The sequence below is a fragment of the Heteronotia binoei genome, chromosome 2 (genome assembly GCF_032191835.1).
Source record: "Heteronotia binoei isolate CCM8104 ecotype False Entrance Well chromosome 2, APGP_CSIRO_Hbin_v1, whole genome shotgun sequence".
Classification (NCBI taxonomy): domain Eukaryota; kingdom Metazoa; phylum Chordata; class Lepidosauria; order Squamata; family Gekkonidae; genus Heteronotia; species Heteronotia binoei.
The window spans coordinates 91,202,249-91,225,008 of record NC_083224.1 but is presented as its reverse complement, the minus strand read 5'-3'; the positions used below and the strand labels follow the sequence as shown (position 1 = coordinate 91,225,008).

General features: G+C 48.9%; 1 protein-coding gene across 1 annotated transcript in view; it reads right to left on the bottom strand.

Annotated features, from left to right (window-relative positions):
• GNAI3 (G protein subunit alpha i3) overlaps window positions 1–11,248 on the bottom strand; it is a 61,723-nt gene extending 50,475 nt beyond the window's left edge. Inside the window, exon 1 of the mRNA XM_060231597.1 lies at window positions 10,950–11,248. Coding sequence (XP_060087580.1) covers window positions 10,950–11,067 — 118 coding nt within the window. The 5' untranslated portion in view covers window positions 11,068–11,248. The remainder of the gene's footprint in view (window positions 1–10,949) is intronic.
• Window positions 11,249–22,760: the final 11,512 nt, after the last annotated feature.

Here is a 22,760-nt window from a genome sequence, read left to right as displayed (position 1 = left end):
ATCATTCTAAATTAAAAAACTAGTAAGTCACCAGGCCCGGATGGCATACATCCAAGAGTTCTGAAAGAAATCGAAGGATCTCCGTGTGGATCTCCTGACAAAAATATATAATATTTCACTGAAGTCTGCCTCTGTTCCTGAGGGCTGGAAGGTAGCAAATGTCACCCCCATCTTTAAAAAGGGTTCCAAAGGATATCCAGGAAATTACAGGCCAGTCAGTCTGGCTTCAATACCAGGAAAGTTGGTAGAAACCATTATCAAGGACAGAATGAGTAGGCACATTGATGAACACAAGTTATTGAGGCAGACTCAGCATGGGTTCTGTGAGGGAAGATCTTGCCTCAATAACCTGTTACAGTTCTTTGAGGGGGTGAACAAACGTGGACAAATGGGACCCAATAGATGTTGTTTACCTTGACTTCCGGAAAGCTTTTGATAAAGTTCCTTAGTAAGCTCAAGAGTCATGGAGTAAAAGGACAGGTCCTCTTGTGGATCAAAAACTAGCTTATTAATAGGAAACAGAGAGTGAGTATAAATGGGCAATCTTCGCAGTGGAAGACGGTAAGCAGTGGGGTGCCGCAGGGCTCAGTACTGGGTCCCATGGTCTTTAACTTGTTCATTAATGATTTGGAGTTGGGAGTAAGCAGTGAAGTGGCTAAGTTTGCAGATGACACTGAATTGTTCAGGGTGGTGAGAACCAAAGAGAATTGTGAGGCACTCCAAAGGGATCTGGAGGCTGTGTGAGTGGGCATCAACGTGGCAGATGAGATTCAATGTGGCCAAGTGCAAAGTAATGCAAATTGGGGCAAAAAATCCTAGCTATAAATACAAATTGATGGGGTGTGAATTGGCAGAGACTGACCAAGAGAGAGATCTTGAGGTTGTGGTAGATAACTCACTGAAAATGTCAAGACAGTGTGCGACTGCAATAAAAAAGGCCAACGCCATGCTGGGAATTATTAGGAAGGTAACTGAAAACAAATCAGCCAGTATCATAATACTCCTATATAAATCAATGGTGTGGCCTCATTTGGAGTACTGTGTACAATTCTGGTCACCGCACCTCAAAAAGAGATATTATAGCATTGGAGAAAGTGCAGAAAAGGGCAACTAAAATGATTAAAGGGTTGGAACACTTTCCCTATGAAGAAAGGTTAAAACACTTGGGGCTCTTTAGCTTGGAGAAATGTTGACTGTGGGACGACATGACAGAGGTTTACAAGATTATGCATGGGATAGAGAAGCTAGAGAAATAAGTACTTTTCTCCCTTTCTCACAATACAAGAACTCGTGGACATTCAATTAAATTGCTGAGCAGTCGGGTTAGAACGGATAAAAGGAAGTACTTCTTCACCCAAAGGGTGCTTAACACATGGAATTCACTGCCACAGGAGGTGGTGGCAGCTACAGGCATAGCAAGAGGGGACTGGATAAGCATATGGAGCAGAGGTCCATCAGTGGCTATTGGGGGGGGGGGTTGCCACTGTGTGACACAGAGTGTTGGATTGGATGGGCCATTGGCATGATCCAACATAGCTTCTCTTATGTTCTTATGTTCTCTTTTCCTAAAATATCCAATTACATCATTCCTTTAGTCCCTAGGGCTAATTTCCACATAAGGCTAGTTATTTAGCCTTGATTATAAATATTAGTAACAATACAATAGCTCTGGAGTAGAGGGTGGGGGCTAAAACCTAAACAATGAAGGTCTAGAAAACCCTCAATATTTCTATAGTTGTGCTGATTTGATACACTAAGATGAAACATATCAAAATATTTATATCAAGCAATATAAGTAATTAAATTGGCCAACAAAGACAAACTCCCTAAAAGCCACACTTTTAAAGTTAAATTTGAAAATACATACTCCTCTGCCAAACTGAGCTTCTACACCACCAGTACAATTATTCTTTTTCAAACATTTTATGGTTTAAGCCACATACCAGGGTTTCTGTTTTCATCTAACTATACTGCAAAGAAATCCCATCTTGCCTGTCAGCAGTTTTTAAATACTATTTACAAGTATATTAAAAAGCACTGTAACGACTGTAGCACAAAGAAGTGAACTTGACACAAATTACTTGTTGAGAAAGCATCAATTAAATTTCATGATTACAAAAGAAAAAAACAGAATGTTGAAATAAGGTGAAAAAAAATGAAGATAAAAGTCTTTCCTGAAGGCATAAAATCATCAAAATAGCCACACTGAAGTCTGACGTTAAGAATTTAAGGACTTTTGAATCATGAAAATGCACTGAGGTCAGGAACACAAAATCTTCTCTCTATCCCCGGGCCAAAAGAAGCCCGCTTGAAAGTCACCAGAGAAAGGGCTTTCTCCGTTATGGCCCCCACATGGTGGAATCAGCTGCCGGAAGAGGTGAGGGCCCTGCGGGACCTGGTTCAGTTCCGCAGGGCCTGTAAGACGACCCTCTTCCGGCTAGCTTACACCTAGCTGGGATGAAAACTTGATGTAACTGGCCAGCCACCTGTTTATATGAAATGAAATGTTACTGGTTTTTAAGGTTTTAGATGTTTAAGTATCTAATTGTTTATACTTAAAATTGTTTAAATTTTATGCTTGATCAATTGTTGGAAGCCGCCCTGAGCCACTTGTGGGAAGGGCGGGATATAAATCCCGAATAAATAAATAAATAAATAAATAAATGATCCTTTATCATGTTTTTATCCCATTGTGCCTCAAAAGAGGACAGGATGGCTTAACCAAGGTCTCCCCACTTAGCTACAGTTTCACAACAAACTAGAGAGGTAAGAACATAAGAACATAAGAGAAGCCATGTTGGATCAGGCCAATGGTCCATCCAGTCCAACACTCTGTGTCACACAGTGGCCAAAAAAATTTTATATATACACACACACACACTGTGGCTAATAGCCATTGATGTACCTCTGCTCCATATTTTTATCTAAACCACTCTTGAAGATGGCCATGCTTGTGGCCGCCACCACCTCCTGTGGCAGTGAATTCCACATGTTAATCACCCTTTGGGTGAAGAAGTACTTCCTTTTATCCGTTTTAACCTGTCTGCTCAGCAACTTCATCGAATGCCCACGAGTTCTTGTATTGTGAGAAAGGGAGAAAAGTACCTCTTTCTCTACTTTCTCCATCCCATGCATTATCTTGTAAACCTCTATCATGTAGATTACATTGATATCATGTAGATTACATTGATATCATGTAGATTACATTGAGCCAGTTAGAGGTATCAGCTGCAGAAGAATATGAACCCAGGCTATGCAAATCAACATCCAGTATTCTAGCTACTACTTGGCTTTCTAAAAATGGTCCATTACTGATTGTGTAACTTTTTATTCCTATACTTTCCTCATTATTGCCCTGAGCCCGTTAGGGGAGGGTGGGGTATAAATGCAATAAAATAAAATAAAAATTGCAGTATCTCTGTGAGTACAACTTCTGTGGACCAGGCAAATTGACCCAGCATTCTACAACCAATAGTGAATAGTGGGTAATCAGATGCGTCAGGTAAGCTACCACATAGGGGAGGTAGGTGGTAGCCATTCTCTTTATTGCCATCCATGGAGGTTCTGTTATTCTGGCTAACCATCATTGATAAATTGATGTACCCTGGTCTTCCATCATACCACAAAAGCCATACTTTGCAGCTCTAAAGTATGTCTATGAGCTTGTGGGTACAGAAAAACTTGAAGAGCATATAGTTTTCTAAATTTGCACATAAGAAATTAATCCCTTTTAAAAACCATTCATAACTTTGTTTTTTCACTTCCTCAGCACTAAACTTTTTCAGTAGACCATATTTCTACTGTGTAACTTGCCATAACCTGTGAACAATTCTTCCCCTTTCCTCCTCAGTTTTAAGCAAAACGAAACAGTTAAGAGTCTCCCCTATTTACAGCCCCTCCATTATGAGAACTTAAGTGTATTCTTATTTTCAGTTTCCTGCTTTTTATTCCATTATTCCATAAGATGATCTCTTGTCTTACAATTCCTGTTTCCTGAAAAGACTCTGAGGATTTAGTAAAAAAAAAAAAAACTTTTAAAAACCTGGTCAGGACACCAATTCTAGTGATAAAACCTAAAGTATGCATTTTATTTTTCTTATAATATTTACAAATAGTTTTTTTTTAAGAGCCAAACATTTTACATTTGAACTCTTAACAACTCAGTGAAGACGACCATCTGTTACTATGACTATTCTGTCTCTGTTTTGTGACCCCATTCACTATACTTTTTTGTCCTTAACCAGTCCACCTGCCTTGCTATCTTTACAAAGGTCTGGTCCGCACTTCCTAAAGAGTTGTTAAATTAAGGGACTATGTGAGCCTCCATTGCAGGATGTGTGCTCTCAAAGCAAAGGAGGTTGGATTAACCATGAGAGTACGCCAAAATGAATCACCTTAATCGTGGAAGATAATGGTCAGCCAATCTGGATACTGAAGGATTAAGTTTTGGCACAAAAGAACAAATTCAGTCAGGTATAATTGGCCCTGCAACCTAACTAAAAGATGCTATTCTCAAATATATCCTAATGTCTTGATACCAGCTATTACATTAAAAGCTATCTACTTTAAAAATCCATCCTGAACGCATCTCCTATTCCATAACTTCCCCATACACCCCTCTGAATTAAGCCACTTTCCCATACATCCGTCTGAATCAGTCCACAGGCTTGATAATTTCATGTCTCTCCAACCCTGTGAAAATCAAACTTTTATCTCTAGTATTCCTGACCCCCATAATAAGACTTGCCCCTCAGTTTTCCAACTCATGCTCAGTTCAGCCACACATCCAACTCTGGTCACCTTTTTGTCAATCAGTTCTAATACTTCAGTTTTTGTGATCTTTAAAATATGGCACCATTATCAGCACTGCAAGAAAAAAAGTTCAGGCATGGATATTCTCAGATAGACTGAGGATAGATGTCCACTAGTAACATTCATTAGTAAAACTCTTCATTAGTTTTTCTGCAGTTTCCTGTCTTCCTTCAATGTTCCTTCTACACCTGTCATCTGATGGTCTCGTCTTGCTAGTTGTTTTTGTTAAAACTGTTTCCCACCATTTGTGATTAACAATTCGCTGTTGAATCCCTTAGTTTCAAATTCCATGACAAATGCTTTCTTTTACTCAGCACTCACAATAATAATAATAATAATAATAATAATATTTTATTTTTATATCCCGCCCTCCCCGCCAGGCGGGCTCAGGGCGGCTAACAGACATGGGGATCCCATGATTCACATAAAACAAGATAAACAGTTTTAAATATATCAGTCACAAATAAATTATTTAAAATAGTTAAAATATATAAAATGGTGCTAAAATACTGTATCATAGTGTACGCAAGATGGCTAGATGTCCATTCGTTGGATTAGTCAAGTTCTATCTCAAAAGCCAGCTGGAAAAGAAATGTTTTGCAAGCCCTGCGGAACTGGTTCAGGTCCCGCAGGGCTCGCACCATCTCAGGAAGGTCGTTCCACCAACGAGGGGCTATCACTGAGAAGGCCTGCTCCCTGGTAGCCTTCAACCTAGCTTCTCTTGGCCCAGGGATTGTTAGTAAGTTCTGAGAACCGGATCTCAGCGCTCTCTGGGGCACATATGGGGAGAGGCGGTCCTTTAGGTAGGCAGGTCCTCGGCCATATAGGGCTTTAAAGGTGATGACCAGCACCTTATAGCGAACACGGTAGACAACCGGCAGCCAATGCAGATCCCGCAGCCCAGGCCGCGCAGGTTCCCACCGTGGTAGTCCCTCCAGTAGCCTGGCCGCCGCGTTCTGGACTACCTGAAGTCTCCGTGTTCGGTATAGGGGCAGCCCCATGTAGAGGGCATTGCAGTAGTCCAATCTCGAAGTGACCGTTGCGTGGATCACAGTTGCTAGGTCGGTGCGCTCCAAGAAGGGAGCCAACTGCCTCGCCCTCTTAAGGTGAAAGAAGGCGGATCTAGCAGTGGCGGCTACCTGGGCCTCCATTGATAAAGAGGATTCCAGTAGCACTCCCAGGCTCTTGACTTTGCGCACTGGTACCAGTGGCGCACCGTCAAAGGCCGGTAAAGTGATCTCCCCTCCCGGTCCGCCGCGGCCCACGCAAAGGACCTCAGTCTTCGCCGGATTCAACTTCAGCCCGCTCAGCCTGAGCCAGTCAGCCACGGCTTGTAATGCCCGGTCCAAATTTGTAGGGACATCGCCAGCCCGGCCGTCCATCAATAGATAGAGCTGGGTGTCATCTGCGTATTGATGACAACCCAGCCCATACCTCCGTGCAATCTGGGCAAGGGGGCGCATAAAGATGTTAAACAACATCGGGGAGAGAACTGCCCCCTGAGGCACACCACAATGAAGTGGGTATCTCTGAGACAGCTCCCCCCCAATTGCCACCCTTTGTCCCCGACCATCAAGAAAGGAGGAGAGCCACTGTAAGGCTAGCCCCCGAATTCCTGCGTCGGCGAGGCGGCGGGTCAGCAGCTGATGGTCGACCATATCGAACGCAGCCGATAGGTCTAGCAACAGCAATACCGCCGAGCCGCCTCGATCCAGTTGTCGTCGGAGGTCATCCATGAGGGCGACCAGGACTGTTTCCGTCCCATGGCCCGGGCGGAAGCCGGACTGGCATGGGTCTAGGACGGAAGCGTCCTCCAGAAATTCCTGTAACTGCACCGCCACAGCCCTCTCGATAATTTTGCCCAAAAAGGGCAAGTTTGAGACCGGCCGGTAGTGTGCCAATTCGGCCGGGTCTGATGACGGTTTTTTCAGGAGAGGGCGGACCAATGCCTCTTTCAGGGGTGTTGGAAAAACGCCTTCTGAAAGGGATCGATTTATAATATCCCGTATAGGATATCTTAATTCCTCCTGGCAGGCCTTAATTAGCCAGGAGGGGCATGGGTCCAGATCACAAGTTGTGGATCGTGCAGTGCCAAGAATTCTGTCGACTTCCTCCAAGCTGAGCGGGTCGAAGCAATCCAGAGTTAACTCAGAAGACACGCATTGGGTTTCGAGTCCACTTACTGCCTCAAAATTGGCGGGGCAGTCCTGGCGGAGCGATTGGACCTTATCCGCAAAGAATTTTGCAAAAGCCTCACAGCCAATCTCCAATTCCTTAGCTTTTGAATTGCCTTGAGGCAATGTAGTCAGATTCCGAATTATTCTGAATAATTGGGCTGGGCGCGAATTTGCGGATGCAATCTTAGCCGCAAAGTATGTTTTCTTTGCGGCCTTGATTGCCATCTCATAGGACTTCATAAACTTCCTGTAAGATGTTCTAATCGCCTCGTCACGAGTACGTCGCCATTGCCTCTCTAGCCGTCTAAGGCCTTGTTTCAGCTGGCGTAATTCCGGGGTATACCACGGAGCCAGCTTAGTCCGAGGTCGCAGAGGGCGCCGAGGTGCGATTTCCTCGATGGCCCTAGAGAGCCGGCTATTCCAGGTCTCAATCAGGCCATCGAGGGAATCGCCAGAGGGCCAGGGGTCCCGTAGAGCCATCTGGAACCGTTCCGGGTCCATTTGGCTCCGCGGGCGAGCCATAATCGGCTCCTCACCTAAACAGGTTTGGGGGGGCATATTTACACGGGCCTTGAGAGCGAAGTGATCCGACCATGGCACTACCTCTGCGGTTATGTCGCTCACTACAATCCCGGCCGCGAAGATCAGGTCTAACATGTGTCCGGCCTGGTGAGTGGGGGTTACAACAAATTGAGAGAGTCCCAGTGTCGCCATGGAAGACACTAGGTCCGTCGCCTGACTGGAGGACGGGTCATCAGCATGGACGTTGAAGTCACCCAGGATTATCAGCCTTGGGTGCTCCAGCGCCCAGCCTGTCGCCGCCTCGAGCAGGGACGGTAAGGCGTTGGCCGGTGCGTTAGGCGTACGGTACACCAGCCAAATCGCCAACCCCTCTTCATCCCCCCACGCCAGACCGGCACATTCAATGCCCTCAATCTTTGGGGCCGGGAGCGCCCTGAAGGAGTAAGCCTCCCGTGCAAATATTGCCACTCCTCCCCCCCGCCCACTAGTCCGCGATTGGTGGAAGACTGAGTAACCTGGGGGAGCTGTTTGCGAGAGGGCTACTGTATCACCCTCCCGGATCCAGGTCTCAGTCACGCAAGCCAGGTCCATATTCTGCTCGAGCATAAACTCTCGGAGAATTGAGGTCTTATTGTTAATGGACCTGGCGTTGCATAACACCAATGACGGAGGCGGGTTACTCCTGGCCCTACTACCTGTCACCCTTGGGATGGGCCGCAGATTGGAGGGGGGCCGAGCACCGACTTGTCTCTGTCTTCCTCCCTTATAATATCTGCTCCCACCGCCATACCTCCCCCTCCCCAGGAGCACTGGAATCCCTGAGCCGGCCATTCCTCGTTGGCAGCAGCTGCAATAAGACCACTATCAAGGCTGGTATCTGGTTATACTAGTTATAGTGGTATACTAGTACTGGACAGCTTCACCCCCCCCCCCACCAGGTTCTCCCAACCTACAGTTGATTCGCACCCCACCAGCCACTCTGGTCTCCCAATTACAGACCCACTACCTATTCCCTAGTTTAATTAATTAATATGGAAAGCCCTCCCACAATACTCCCTCAATTGATTAGTTAAAAACCTAATAACTTCAATTCTAGCATCACTAACAAAATAATACCCTAACAATCTTCCCAGTTAATGAGCTAAAAATTTAACAAAATATACAGTCCAAAATAAATATATAAATAATTTCAAATTACTAATCAATCGGCTAAAAATCCAGTTAATTAATTAATATTAATAATAGTGAAGTTTCCAATTAGTGGTCTGTATTAAGTGCTGGGTAAGTGCTGAGCAGGTAAAATAGGTAAAGTGCTTGAGTAAGTGCTAAGGTGCTGGGTGGATAAAGTGCGAGGATGAGTGCAGGCATCGAGTTTATAGCATAGCGTGTGCTACACTAGGACAGCAGTCGGGGTGGAATGTAATATGTGATCGGGTCCATGAGTTCTCGGCCAATACCCCTGGCACAATCCGGCAGGCCCAGGGAGGTAAACCCCCCCCGTGCTTCCCAGTCGCGCTTCAGGGCTCCACAGGTCTTCTTATGGAAATTGACCAGTCCAGTCAGGGACCCACAATCCACTGAAATGACTAGTGGCCTCGGGGCCGCCACCTCAGGCTTCCCTCCGTTGGTAGCAGCCCCTATCGCCGCTGTCAGTCGCCCCGGCCGCGCCCTCACTCAGCGCTCGCGTCGCGTGATTGCGAAGGTCTCCAGCCGCTCGCCTGCCTCTGTACTCTCCCTCGTCCGGCCTCTCCGCTCGATCTCTCCGCTCGTCCACCACACGCCGCTAGCTATGTTGGGCGTGGGCGTCCCAGCTGCTCTGCTCCGTTCTCCACTCCACTCCACTCTCTCCGCCCGTCGGCCACTCCTCTCGCTGGCCGGCTTCACCCGGCTGGCGGCGCGGCTAGCGCAGCCCAGCCCGGCGTCTCAGCTTCCTCCGCACTCGCTCCCAGGCCTCGCCTCGCCCCGCAAGCCGACAGCAGCTCCGGCAGCTCCGCGGGACCCTCGGCACTCACACCAGTCTCTCCTGCTCCAGGTGGGATACCTTGTTGGTTGCACTTGATGTTTTAACGTGCAAACCAGTTGTTTTTAGTTGTTTCTGGGGATGTTTAAGGGAGCTCTAGCACCCAAGCTCTTGCCGTCGCCGCCATCTTGCGGTAGCCTTACAATCTATCTATCTTACACTTATCTACTGCTCCTGGGGAAAAACAAGTACAACCACAGATATCACTATCAGAATACAGGCTTGCCCACTGCCAATGAAAAGCAACCAAGATAAATAACTCAGAACTAATTCGTTTTTTTCCCTGTTCTTTAATTGTTAACTGTTGTGGAATGTATAAGAGACTCAGACTGATTTCTCACTAGCGATGTTCCGTCCCCAGGTTTCTGTTTCCACAGCAATCGATTTCCCACCAGTTGCTCCACTTTTGACATACAGGGCTCTCTCCAGTTCCCCACATAGTTTTGTGATTGCTGTCTTTTAAGGATTACAATGCTGCACAGGGAAATGGAAGGAGCCCATGTCAAAATGCACCCACAGAGCAACTGGTGGGAAATAAATTGTTTGCGAGGGGGGGGGGGGGAGAGGGGCAGAACAACGCTAGTGAAGAATTGGTCTGTCTCCTGGTACTTTCCTCTCCCATAGCAGAATGAGAAGAACGAACTCTTAAGTGGTTCAGTTTATTCGACCAGGACAGCATGCTGCCCCCTTCTTTCTCTGCATGTAGGTACAAGGCCTTCGAATGCATCTATAGGAAAAGCAAACAACGGTAGTGAGCACAGCCTACACATGCATACTACAGAAATCCCCCAAAGTAGTGTATTACAGCAAACTGAAACCTGGAGAAGATTTTTAATAGAAACACAGAACTGTCCTTATCTACAAACTTAACTGCACGCACTATTGATGGGTCGTCAGCAACAGATTGGGGCTTATAATCAGACTGTTCGGGGTCTTCTCAAGAGAAAATCCTTACGTTGTTCAGATTACTTCAAAAGGCAAACATAATTTAAAAACAAACAATCCTCTTTTTGCCACTGAGCTTACTTTTACTGCGAAAGACTGAGGAGGGAGGAAAAGGAGGTCTGGAGGCTGTCCCCAAAGCCCTGCAGAATACTTTAAGCGGCCTAGCACGGGAGACAGCTACCGCAACGACGTGTTTCAAAACAACCTGATCGCCTAGGACAAGAACCGCGAATCAACAAGGCAATCTTAGACAGAGCCGACGCAGACGCCTACGTGTGACTAAGCCGCGGGACGTGCCCTGATCCCGGAGCCAGCTGACCGAAGCAGCGCTTGGGCGGGCAGAGGCGCAGGCGGCCTCACCCTGAGCAAGCCAGGCCATCCTTAACCTCGCCGCCTGCCTCTCAGCCGGGAAGAGTTCGTGTGGCAGGCCCCGGCCCCACCCTTCCCGTCAGCCGCCACCTCTTTCTTCTTACCGAGCAGCAGCAGCTTCACCTCCTTGGCCGCCTTCTCGCCGTCCTCACGCAGGTTCCGGTCTATCATGCGGCTCCGCTCGGCGGCCGCCTTGTCCTCGGCGCTCAAGGTACAGCCCATCGCGGCAACAGAACGAGAGAGGCGAACGGCACCTCTCGCTCTCCTCAACGGCCGCAGGAGAACAAGCGGGGGGTCGGGGTGGAAAGGGAGGCAACGGAAACCTACCTACTTCCGTCTCTCAACGCCCAAACAGCGCAGATCCAACTGCACTCTGGGAAACGTAGTCTACGCACGCATCTCTGCGTAGCGTAGTCTTAGAGTCAAAACAAGAACGGCATTCGCTAGTCGCGTAAGGTTCCGTAGGCGCATTGTACCCCGGGAGATGCAGTACTGGTAAATTAACGTCCTCAGACTTTTAAGAAAAGCATTAGCGCCTCTAACAATTCCTTTGTTTGGAGAAGAGACTTGGGGAGAGGGAGGGGTTACACCCCCCCCCTTTTTAATTGGTGTGGTGATAAGTAACAGAGGTATATAGGAAGCAGCGGCGAAATCCAGGATGTTGTCGGCGCAGGGGCAACGTATTTAACCGTCACAACTCCACTCCCCCCAAAACAGAAATGGAAACCTGATCAGCTTTTTTTAAAGTACGGATTTACAACTGAGTAAGACCTGGATAACCCAGGCAAGCACGATCTCGTCAGAGCTCGGACACTAGGCAGGCTCAGCTCTGGCAATTAGATGGGAGACCGTCTTGGAATACCGGAGACAGGGGCAGGATTTATTCAGCCACCTCCAGGAGGGGTCAGTCACCAGAGATCGCCCTGACTTCCAGATGCACACAAAAATGCAAAAAAGAAATAAATACGTTGAGTAACAATAGATCAGCATTATACCCCATTGAAGTCCCTTCTCTCCCCAAACTCTGCCCTCTCTGTGCTCCAACCCCAAATCTCCACGAATTTCCCAAGTAGGAGTTGGCAGCCCTATCTCAGTCTGCTATGGGCTCTGTGGACCTGTTACTTTCCAAGAGCTTGGAGGCTCCAACCATGAACTCCTTGGGTCTTCTCGATAACAGCCCTTAGAAGGAGCAATAGCAACTGCCTATTTTTCTTTTGGAAGGTTTCCTTCCCATTTGGAGAACCACAGCATCAGTTTGGTATAGTGGTTAAGTGCATGGACTATAATCTGGGAGAACTGGGTTTGATTCCCCACTCCTGCACATGCAGCTGCTGGTGTGACCTTAAGTCAGCCACAGGTTCTCAGCAGTTCTCTCAAGAGCAGCTCTCAAAAGAACTCTCTCAGAAGGAGATTGTAAGCCACTCTGAGACTCCAAGTGAAGGGTGGAGTATAAATCTAATCTCCTTCCTCTTCCTCTCCTCCTCCTTTGTTGTCATGAAAATTATTACAACTTGTACAAATTCCACAAATTTGGGCTGATCGTATTGGTGGCCAACAGTAGTTTCTGCTATCCTGCAAAGCTGAGCATTATCATTTCCACCGAAAATAAGTGATCATGTTAGCACCAGATGCTCATCAGGTGGATTTTACACAGAGGGAGTGGCAGGCACCTTTTTTTACATAGTAGCCTCTCTAACACATGATGAGGCAGACATGGCATCCATACGTGATACAGCCAGGCACATTTCTAAAGAGAAGCAGTCTCTCACTGTTGCCATCTACTTTTCAAAAATTAGTTACTTACATACATACTGTCCCTGCTGAGCCTCAGAATGAAATTTGTGATCACCCAGCAACCGTACTTGTGGATTTTTTAATCAATTACTAAATGGGAAGCTCTTTTTATAATCATCCAATGTATCTAAGACCTTGTAATATAAAATATACCATCTCTATCCAAGAGAACAATACTGGATATTTCATTTATTTAGAATGGATGTCTCTGGCAGATGTTCCCAGAGCAGGCTCCTAAAATAAAAAAATTATAGCTGTAACAATCATTTCAAGATATTGAATTTATATCCCACCTGTAACATACTCAGTCGGGAGACGCGAGTAGGGCAACATTCTTTATTAGGAGCACGTTGCAAGAGAGAGAACACGCGGGCCAGGTCCCGCTTATGTACAATCCCCAGTACAGCCTACTGGACAGGTCAGGCCAATCCTGACCTGTTAAACTTCCCGCCGCTGCTGGTGATTGGCGGGGGATTTCGCGCCCCACGCTGGAGGCACCTGGGACTGCCCAGTCGCCTCTGCGCATGGCGCGTGTGGCTGCCGATACACTACACCCCTCCCCCCCTGGTTAATGAACATAGTCCTTAAGGTACGCGGGAGGTCGGCGCTCCCTGGTGGACCTTCTGGGGAGGTCCGGTGGAGGCGGCGCGGCTTCCGCTGCTGGTGCGTCGGGGGGCCGTGATGTGGCCGGAGGCTGCGGGTCTGGTTCTGTCGGTCTCTCGGGCTCTGACGGTCCCGGCGCTTCGTGCGGCGGTGTAGCCGGGGATGGGGCCGTGTCCTCAGGTCGGCCCTCGGTTGGCTCCTCCCCGGGTCTCGCCTGTTCAGTGTCCGCAGGTTCCTCCAGTAGCGTGCGGCGGCGTAACTGGTCTATGTGCCGCCGTAATACCTGGCCCCCTCGGTTGATATATCGTAGTGGCGGGACACCGTTACTCGTAGCACCCGGCCCGCCACCCATTCGGGCCCCCTGGCATAGTTCCGGGCATATACCGGGTCGCCCGCGAAGAAACCCCTGGTTGCGTCCCGGACCTCGGGACTTCCGCGAGTGTCTGGGGCCCTGTCGGGGTGTAGCCTATCTAGGCGGGTTATGAGCTTGCGCCCCATGAGGAGCTCTGCCGGACTGACCCCTGTGACCGGGTTTGGGGGTAACCCTATTATCGAAAAGGAAGGCGGCTAACCTGTGGTCCCAGTCGCCCTGCACGATTCGGCTCAGGGCTTCTTTGGTTGTGCGGACCATCTGCTCTGCCTGGCCGTTGGTGGCCGGGTGGAAGGGGGCAGATCTTATGTGCTTTATCAGATATCGCTGGAGGAATGCCTGGAAGTCCGCCGAGGTGAACGCGGCCCTGTTATCCGAGACTATGGTGTCCGGGATGCCATGTGTGCATAAGACCCTGCGCAGCGCTCGGATTGCGGCGGCGGACGAGGTGGACCCTACAGGAATGACCTCCAGCCATTTGGTGTAGGCGTCCACGATTATCATGAAGATCTGCCCCTGGAATGGCCCCGCGAAGTCGAGGTGGAGGCGCGACCATGGCTTCCTGGGGGACTCCCACCGTGTGGCGGGGGCGCTGGGAGGCTCGGGCCGCGTCTCCTGACATGTCTGGCACCTACGGACCCAGCTCTCAATCTCCCCGTTCATCCCCGGCCACCAGACGTAGCTCCTGGCTAACACCTTCATTCGGACTATGCCGGGATGGGTCTCATGTAGGGATTCCAGAACACGCTTTTGCAGCAGGGGCGGGACCACCACCCTGCTTCCCCATAATATGCACCCTTTGTGTGCTGCTAGTTCCTCCCTCCTGGTCTTATACGGCTTGAATTCTTCCCCCATGTTCTCTTCTGGCCAGCCCCTCACCACCCAGTCGAGCACCCGTGCCAGCATTTTGTGTTTTTGGGTGGCCTTGGCGACCTCCTCAGCGTGGAGGGGCTGCTCCGGGAGGCCCTCCAGTAGCATTACCTGGTGTGCGGGGGCCGGGTCTGGACCTACTTCCGGAAGTGGCAGCCGGCTGAGTGCGTCCGCGTGACCCATAGCTTTGCCGGCTCGGTGGACCAGTGTGTAAGTGTATGAGTTGAGGAATTGGTTCCACCTCAACACACGCTGTGATAGGATTTGGGGGGTTTGCCGGTCTGGGGCCAACAGACCCAGGAGGGGCTTGTGGTCCGTGGCAATAGTGAACCTCCGGCCGTACAGGTATTCATGGAACTTGTGGACCCCCGCCACGATTGCCAGAGCCTCCTTATCTATCTGCGCGTAATTGCGCTCGGCCGGAGTCAGTGTGCGGGAGTAATACGCTACCGGTACCTCCCTCCCGTCCGGGAGTTGGTGCCCCAGGACTGCTCCCACCCCATAAGGCGATGCATCACAGGCCAGTATGACGGGGAGGCCCTCGTCAAAATGGTGGAGCACCGCATTGGACACCAGGACGTCCTTGACCGCCTGGAACACGGCGGCTTGTCGTTTGCCCCAAACCCAAGGGGCTTTTTTGTCCAGCAGCCGGTGAAGGGGCTCTGCAAGGGCTGCCTTGTGGGGGAGGAATGAATGGTAGAAGTTAAGCACCCCCAAGAAGCTTTGTAGCTCCGCTTTGCAGGTGGGGGCTGGGGCTTGCACGATGGCTCGGGTCTTTTCTTCCGTTGGGTGGATTCCTGCTGCATCTACGGCGAACCCCAGGAACTCCACCCGTGGGACCCCCAGCAAGCATTTCTCTGTCTTAACCTTGAGCCCCGCTGCCTGGAACCGGCGGAGCACCTCACGTAAGCGGTTGCCGAACTCTTCGGGGTCCGGGGCGGCGACTAAAACGTCATTGAAGAACGGCTGGACTCCGGGGATCCCTTTAAGGAGAGCGTCCATTATACTCTGGAAGATTCCCGGAGCGACGCTTACCCCGAACTGTAGCCTCCTCACCCGGAAGGCCCCCCTGTGTGTCACAATCGTCTGGGCCTCGGCCGTCTTATTGTCTACCGGGAGCTGTTGGTAGGCCTGTGCCAGATCCAGCTTCCCGAAGATTTTAGACCTCGCGAGGGCAGCCAGGACGTGGCTCACCACCGGCACTGGGTAGGGGTTATCCTGCAGTGCCTTGTTTATCGTGCATTTATAGTCTGCACAGATCCGCACCTCCCCGTTTGGCTTGATTGGGGTTACGATGGGGGTCTCCCAGGTGAAATAGTCCACTGGCTCCAGGACTCCCTGGGCCGTGAGGCGGTCTAGTTCGGCCTCTATTTTTGGCTTCAAGGCGAACGGGACCCTCCTTGCCTTGGGCCGAATCGGCCTGACCGTGGGGTCTAGTGGTAGGGAGACGGCCGGCCCTTTGTAGCTCCCTAGGGAACCATCGAATACGTCAGGGAACTCTTGGCATATCTCCCCGAACCCTCTGGGCGTTAGGGTTTGCCCCACCCCCTCCAAGCGGATCCCCAAGGGTTTGAACCACGCTAGTCCTAGCAGGGTGGTAAGCTGGCGCTTTACCACCAGGATGTCCAGCGGGCCGTAGAAGGACCCCCGCTCGACTTGCACCCGCGCCCACCCCGCGATCTGCACCGGGTTCTTCTGAAAGTCCCGGAGTATGAAGTCCGCCGGCCTTAGTTGAAGCCGCTGGCGGGGGCACAGTTTCCTCAGGGTCTCCTCTGCTATAATGGAAATGGAGGAACCTGAGTCCACCTCCATTTGGCAGGGGTTCCCTTCGATGAGGACCGCCATTTTAATTTTGTCGGGGGTGGCGAGGGGCAAGTTCAGTACCTGAAGGGACGTGGAGTCTATGGAGTGGAACTCCGCCGACTCGTGATGCGTGGTCGGCCTCCGGCGGTTGGGCTTGGCTCGGCAAGCCCTGGCGATGTGGCCGGTCTTCCCGCAGCTCCGGTAGTCCCAGGTCCGGTACTGGCAGTCTCTCCGGTCGTGGGGGTCACTGCAGCTGGCGCACTTGGTGGCAGGGACCCTCTCCGACGCTGGTGGTCGATCGGGCGCTCGGGGGCGTTGGGCTGCTCTGTTGGGTGGCCCGGCGGGGCGACACAGCTGGTGGGCTTCTCCCTCCTCCGGGCGGTCGTGGTCCAGCTCCTCGTGGTGGGCGGCATCTGTCCGGGCCTTGGGAAAGGTCCTGGAGGTCCTCTCGAACGCCACTGCTTCGTTGAAAGCGCTCTGGAGGGTGAGCTCTTTCTTGGCGAAGAGCTTCTGCTGGAGCCTCTCGTCGCGGAGGCCCCACGTGAAGCGATCAGCCAGGGTGTCTTCCAGCTGGGGGAAGTTGCAGTTCCCGGCTATCCTACGGAGGGCCGCCAAGTAGTCGGCGGCCGATTCTCCGGCAGCCTGGTCCCTTCTGTGGAACAGGAACCGGCGGGCCACCCGTGAAGGCTGAGGTAAGAAGTGGCTGGTGAGGAGTCTGCTGACCTCGGCGAAGGACTTCTCCGTGAGGCGGGCGGGGGCCGAGAGACCCTTGGCGATCTCGAATGTGGCCGCCCCGCAGACGCTCAGGAGAACGTCCCTCTTCATGCAGTCCTCCGTGACCTTGTTGGCCCTCAGGTAGCATTCGACCCTTTCCAAGTAGGACTCCCAGGCCTCTGGATTCGCTGGGTCGAACGGCTCAACGTGACCGGTGTTTCCGCCCTGGTTGGCCATGGTGGCTGCGGCGGCGGTCGTGGTCAGTGGTGCCCTTGGTCTCCGACGTAGCCGGTGACGCTAGTATCCCATCCTTGTCGCCAGTGTAACGTATTCAGTCGGGAGATGCGAGTAGGGCAACATTCTTTATTAGGAGCACGTTGCAAGAGAGAGAACACGCGGGCCGGGTCCCGCTTATGTACAATCCCCGGTACAGCCTACTGGACAGGTCAGGCCAATCCTGACCTGTTAAACTTCCCGCCGCTGCTGGTGATTGGCGGGGGATTTCGCGCCCCGCGCTGGAGGCGCCTGGGACTGCCCAGTCGCCTCTGCGCATGGCGCGTGTGGCTGCCGATACACTACACCGCCCTCCACTCCGAAGAGTCTCAGAGCGGCTCACAATCTCCTTTACCTTCCTCCCCCACAACAAACACCCTATGAGGTGGATGGGGCTGGAGAGGGCTCTCACAGCAGCTGCCCTTTCAAGGACAACCCCTGCCAGAGCTATGGCTGACCCAAGGCCATGCCAGCAGGTGCAAGTGGAGGAGTGGGGAATCAAACCCAGTTCTCCCAGATAAGAGACCGCACACTTAACCACTACACCAAACTGGCTCTCATTTCATAATCTGTTCTTCGAATTGGGAAGTTGCCATCCATGGCCTTCTGTTTACTTTCTAGAATCTAGACTGTAGTGCCCTTTATCTAGCATCTCCAAAGTCTGGAAATAACCGTATTTCACATTTTTGTAGAATGCCTTCCCAGGAGGGCAGGAAGCCTCCCACACCTGTTATTTTGCAATCTATGTAAAACAGAATGGTTCAAGAGGGTTTTTTTTTTAATCAAGGGAAGAAGGCTATGGTCAAATATCTCAGGAAGGTTCTTCTGGGAAGGAAACGGTTAGTCTCTGCCACTGTTTATGGCACACATTATCTATTGTATGTATTATTCTGCTCTTACTATGTTGTATTCTGGTTCTGTAATTCCATTCTCTGCATTGTTTGGTATATCAAGTCTGATACTTTTTTGCATTGGTTCTAATTTCCTAGTTCTAATTCCACCATGTGAAGGAATGGACTTGCAAGCCCCTTTTCCTAGGTCCTGGAAGCTTGAAAAACCCTCAGCCATCCTAGGTACATGCCCCACAAACTGCTTTCCTGTGCATTCCTGCTCAAATAAAAGCCCTGATGGGTACCAACTTCTAAACTTTTTTACTCTTAGAAAAGTGAGGCCAAATAGGCATGGTGCACAGAGATCAGGCTTCAAACATTCAAAATATAAGAAAATTTAATAAACAAATAAAAAGACACACATGGTCTGTAAAATCATATCTAAATCCTAAATGCTGTACTTATCCTGAACAATTAGGGATTTCAGTGGGGTACTATTACCATAGAGTCCACCCTCCTCCAAAGCAGCATTTTCTTCAGGGGAACTGACCTCTGTAGTCCAGAGAAAAGTGGTAATTCCAGGAGAATGCCAGACCCAACTTGGAGGTTGGCACCCCTTCCTGAACCTACCACTGTAGCTTAAGTTTCTATCTCAATGGTTGCTACAGTGCCTGTATTTTTAGTACAATAACAGGGGAAAAATGCAAAAATTCCATTATATGACTTACCCCTAAGGGGCCGGGAAAATATTAATAATAATATTTTCCCCGCCCCCTTAGGGGTAAGTCATATAATCTGTAACATCATGAAAGGAGTTGCAATCGGAGTCAGGCAGCTCAGGGACCACTGGAGAAGCAGCAGGTCTATGTCAGATTAAGCTACTATGGTATATACCATCAGAAAAAAATTAGAGTAATGTTTCTGGTTGTGTGATCCATTTTTCTTGAAACTCTTGAGGTCAGCCAGCAGAACACCTAATCATTATGGAAAGGTACCTTTCATACAGCTAAAGTGGTACACTCTGTAATTTACTTCTTTATCATGAAGTGGGGAAATTTCATATACAATCCACTATAAATGTAGTCTATTTTTCTTGCTGGATTATTCTTCTTTCTTGCTGTTAACATAAAAAAAGAATGATGTATATTCCAACTGACTTTGAACAACAAAGATCAGCACCCCCTGCAGAAAATGGCTTATTTGGAGGGTGGACTCTATGGCATTATATCCACTGAGGTCCCTCCCCTCCCAATACCCTGCTATCCCCAGGCTCCACCCCTAAATCTCCAGGAATTTCCCAACCTGTAGTTGGCAACCCAAGTTAGCCGAATATAGACTAATGTTGCATCCATTCACTTAACGTTTTATCTATGCTTTATAAGTAGGAGAATGGAGGATTGGTGGATTTTGATTCCATAAAAAGAAAATCTCATGAGTCTGCCAGAGAAAAGAGAAATAAATCAATCCAGATGTCTGAAAAACAAGTTGTTTCCTTTTTGCTCATGATGCCATCTGCTGGCTGTGCCTTGAAACTATGGGTTGAAATTTCCAACTCGCTTTATACTGAGCAAAAACAAATTACACATGAACACACAAAACTGCCTTCTACAGAATCAGACCCTTGATCCACCAAAGTCAGCATTTTCTACTCAGGCTAGCAGCAGCTCTCCAGAGTCTTTCATATCACCTAGTCCTTTAACCTGGAAATGATGGGGACTGAACTTGGGACCTTCCAACACCTACTAATTTATATAATATTTTACAAAGCTACCTTCCAAACATATTTGCAAGATACATTACTAGCATCTGACTTTATAGCTGGGAAACTGAGGTTGAAGACTGTCTAGCCCAAAACCAGCGAGAGATTCTGAAACAGAGGTAAGCTCATACTGAATCAGACTCTCAGCCAGCCAAGGTCAGTACTGTCTACTTGGACTGGCAGCACCTCTCCAAGGTCTTATGCAGAGGCCATTTGCATCACGTAACAATCCACTCTTTTAACTAGAAATATCAGGGATAGGGTTGCCAGGTCCCCTACGGGGGGGTGGGGCGTAGGGTTGCCAGCTCCAAGTTGGGGGACTCCTGGCATAGATATTAAATATTAGAATGATCTTCTGTATCTCTATGAATGTGACCCTGAAAGAAAGGATTGGAGAATCCTTCTTGAGCAGAACAGCCCTTGCCATTCTTCTATGGCAATGGCCAGCCAGGTAACATCTTTGTTTGTGATATGTGTCTGCTGGAGTAAAATCTAGGTACTCTCTCTGTACTCTGCTGTACTTTTTGGTATCTGCTTCTTAAATAAACGTTATTAGATTAAGAGCTCTGTTTGTGTGAGCACAGTGATTTTGAGCTTTACCACAGATGAAAAATCCCAGTGCCTCTCACTGGAGAAACCTGATCACTTTCTCCCTGGTCGGCAGGCCAGCCTTCCAGAATTGGTCTGGAATACATTTGCTGTTTTATACACACTCCAGGGAAGTCTGGAACTTCAAAACACACCTCTCCATCACACCCATGTATGTCTCTGGGAAAAACACAACAGATAGTTAGGCCCATAGAGGAAGAGTCAGACATTTGGCTAGGCACTAGATCATATTTTCCAGGCTCTTACCACCTTATATAAGGGCTATGTTTTTCATTCTGTAAATTCCAATCTGGTTGTGTTGTCCAGTCTGTTGGAACTGAATTCCTTTTGGAAGAAGAGTGAATTGGAGGAATTTAGCATCTTGGACTACTTTGAGTACTGGAAGTATGACTGTCAATTTTCAGATGGAGCCTAGAGTGCTTCCAGAATTATAACTATCTCCAGACTACTAAGATAAGTTTCCCTTGAGAAAATGGCAGCTTTACAGGATGAAGTGTACAGCATCACATCCTTGCTGAACTTGCTCCCCAAACTCCGCCTTTCCCAGGTTCCTCCCCCAAACCTCCAGGAATTTCCCAACCCAGAGGTGGTGACCGTAATTGGAAGAAAAATAGCATGGCTCATTACAAATTTTGCAAGCAGGAGTCAGTTGTTTAATTGAACTCAGAGAGACTATCAGTTGCATGTTTCTGTTCATTTCTATACTCTTGTGTTAAGGTATATGCAACTTTGCTGTAATATTCTGTATGGTGGAGGGTTTTGACTCAACTTTTGAGCTAACAAAACTGTCTAAATCAGTCTTGTCAGTTTTATTCCTTATTTAGCTCCTTAAAACACACAGAGACGTAGGTTATGTGGGCAGAGAGCTTTGGATGTACCTGCAGATGAATGTAATTCAGACAGTCCTTGGATTCCCTATCCCACCAGTTTCAAAAGTTTGTTTTACTTGTTCTTTCCAGAACTTGTGAGACTGCTTTCAGAGAATTCCAAATTCAGTGCTATGATAGAGCCATACTGGACATCGAGTGTGAAAGGAAAGTAGAAACTCAGCAAGGAAACATTTCTAGGCACATGAGACTTAAACACAGACATGCGCGTGCACACACAATGCTTTTCCTCTTTCCCTATATACATCATAGCTGCCTCACTGTGCAGAAAGAGCTTTGTTTTAGTTTTGTGCTTTGTTTGCTCTGGAAAGTCTTTTACCTGGAGAATATTTCCACAGGGACTATTATTAAGGTTTGGATATCGCTCTGGGTAGAGTTTTGGGGTTAACTTTCAATCTGAATAGCAAAGAAAGACCAGATAGGTCCTTATTGTGTTTAGTTCAGGCCTTGACAAATTTTCATTGCCTCTAGAAGTCAGGCCAGAAATTCAGGAGTCAGATTCGTATTTCAGCATTCAGGGCTAGGTATTACCATATTTTCTAATTATTGACACTACAAAAAAAAATACTAGGCAGCAGGCCTTGAATTCAGCAGGAGCTTACAGGAGCACAGCTCCTGAACTTGACGGTCCCCCCTCCTTCCCCCCACCTATCTACCTTGTCCATTGAATAGTAGGAGCAGCTGAATAACAATCCCTGGATTAGGAGAGCGGAAGACAGCCGGCCACCAGCCGGCCACCCAGCAGCCAATATTAATCCCTGGAGAAGCCCACACCACCCTTTCCCTACTTCTTATGTGATTTTGGGTGGTGGATGGCTTGCTGGCCTTTTGACTGTTGGGGGGAAGTGGCCAAGGAGAGCCCCAGGTGAGTGAGGCCTGCTTGGGCTGGCTGGATCTCTAGCCAGCCCAAGCAATCCTCACTTGCCCGGGGCTCTCCTTTCTTGTGTCGGATTGCTTTTGGCTGGTGGAGGGGCAGCATATGCTAATAAGTTATGCTAATGAGCTCCATCACCTATTTTTCTATAAAATGACCCCTGCTAGGTTGAAACCTGCCCAGAAACCAGACCAAAATATGGAAGCATCCCCATCCTACAGATTTGGCCATCAAAATGCATTCTGAAAACTGAATGGACTGGCTTAACTTGAAAGCGCTCACATAGTTTTCAAATTGCACCCCCACCCTTCACCACCTTTGGATTTTAGAGGGAGGAAGTTCAGTGGTATAGGTAATGGGAGAACAATAGATAGACCGAGAAGGCTATATATTGTATAGATAGCTAACAATGAGCCACAATTTAAGAGACTGGTAGTGTGCAGAATCCCCCCCCCCCATTACATACCCCGTTTAGTCGCTTCTCTTCCTTGAACTTTCATCAAACACTTTTTGTATGTTTCCCATGAAA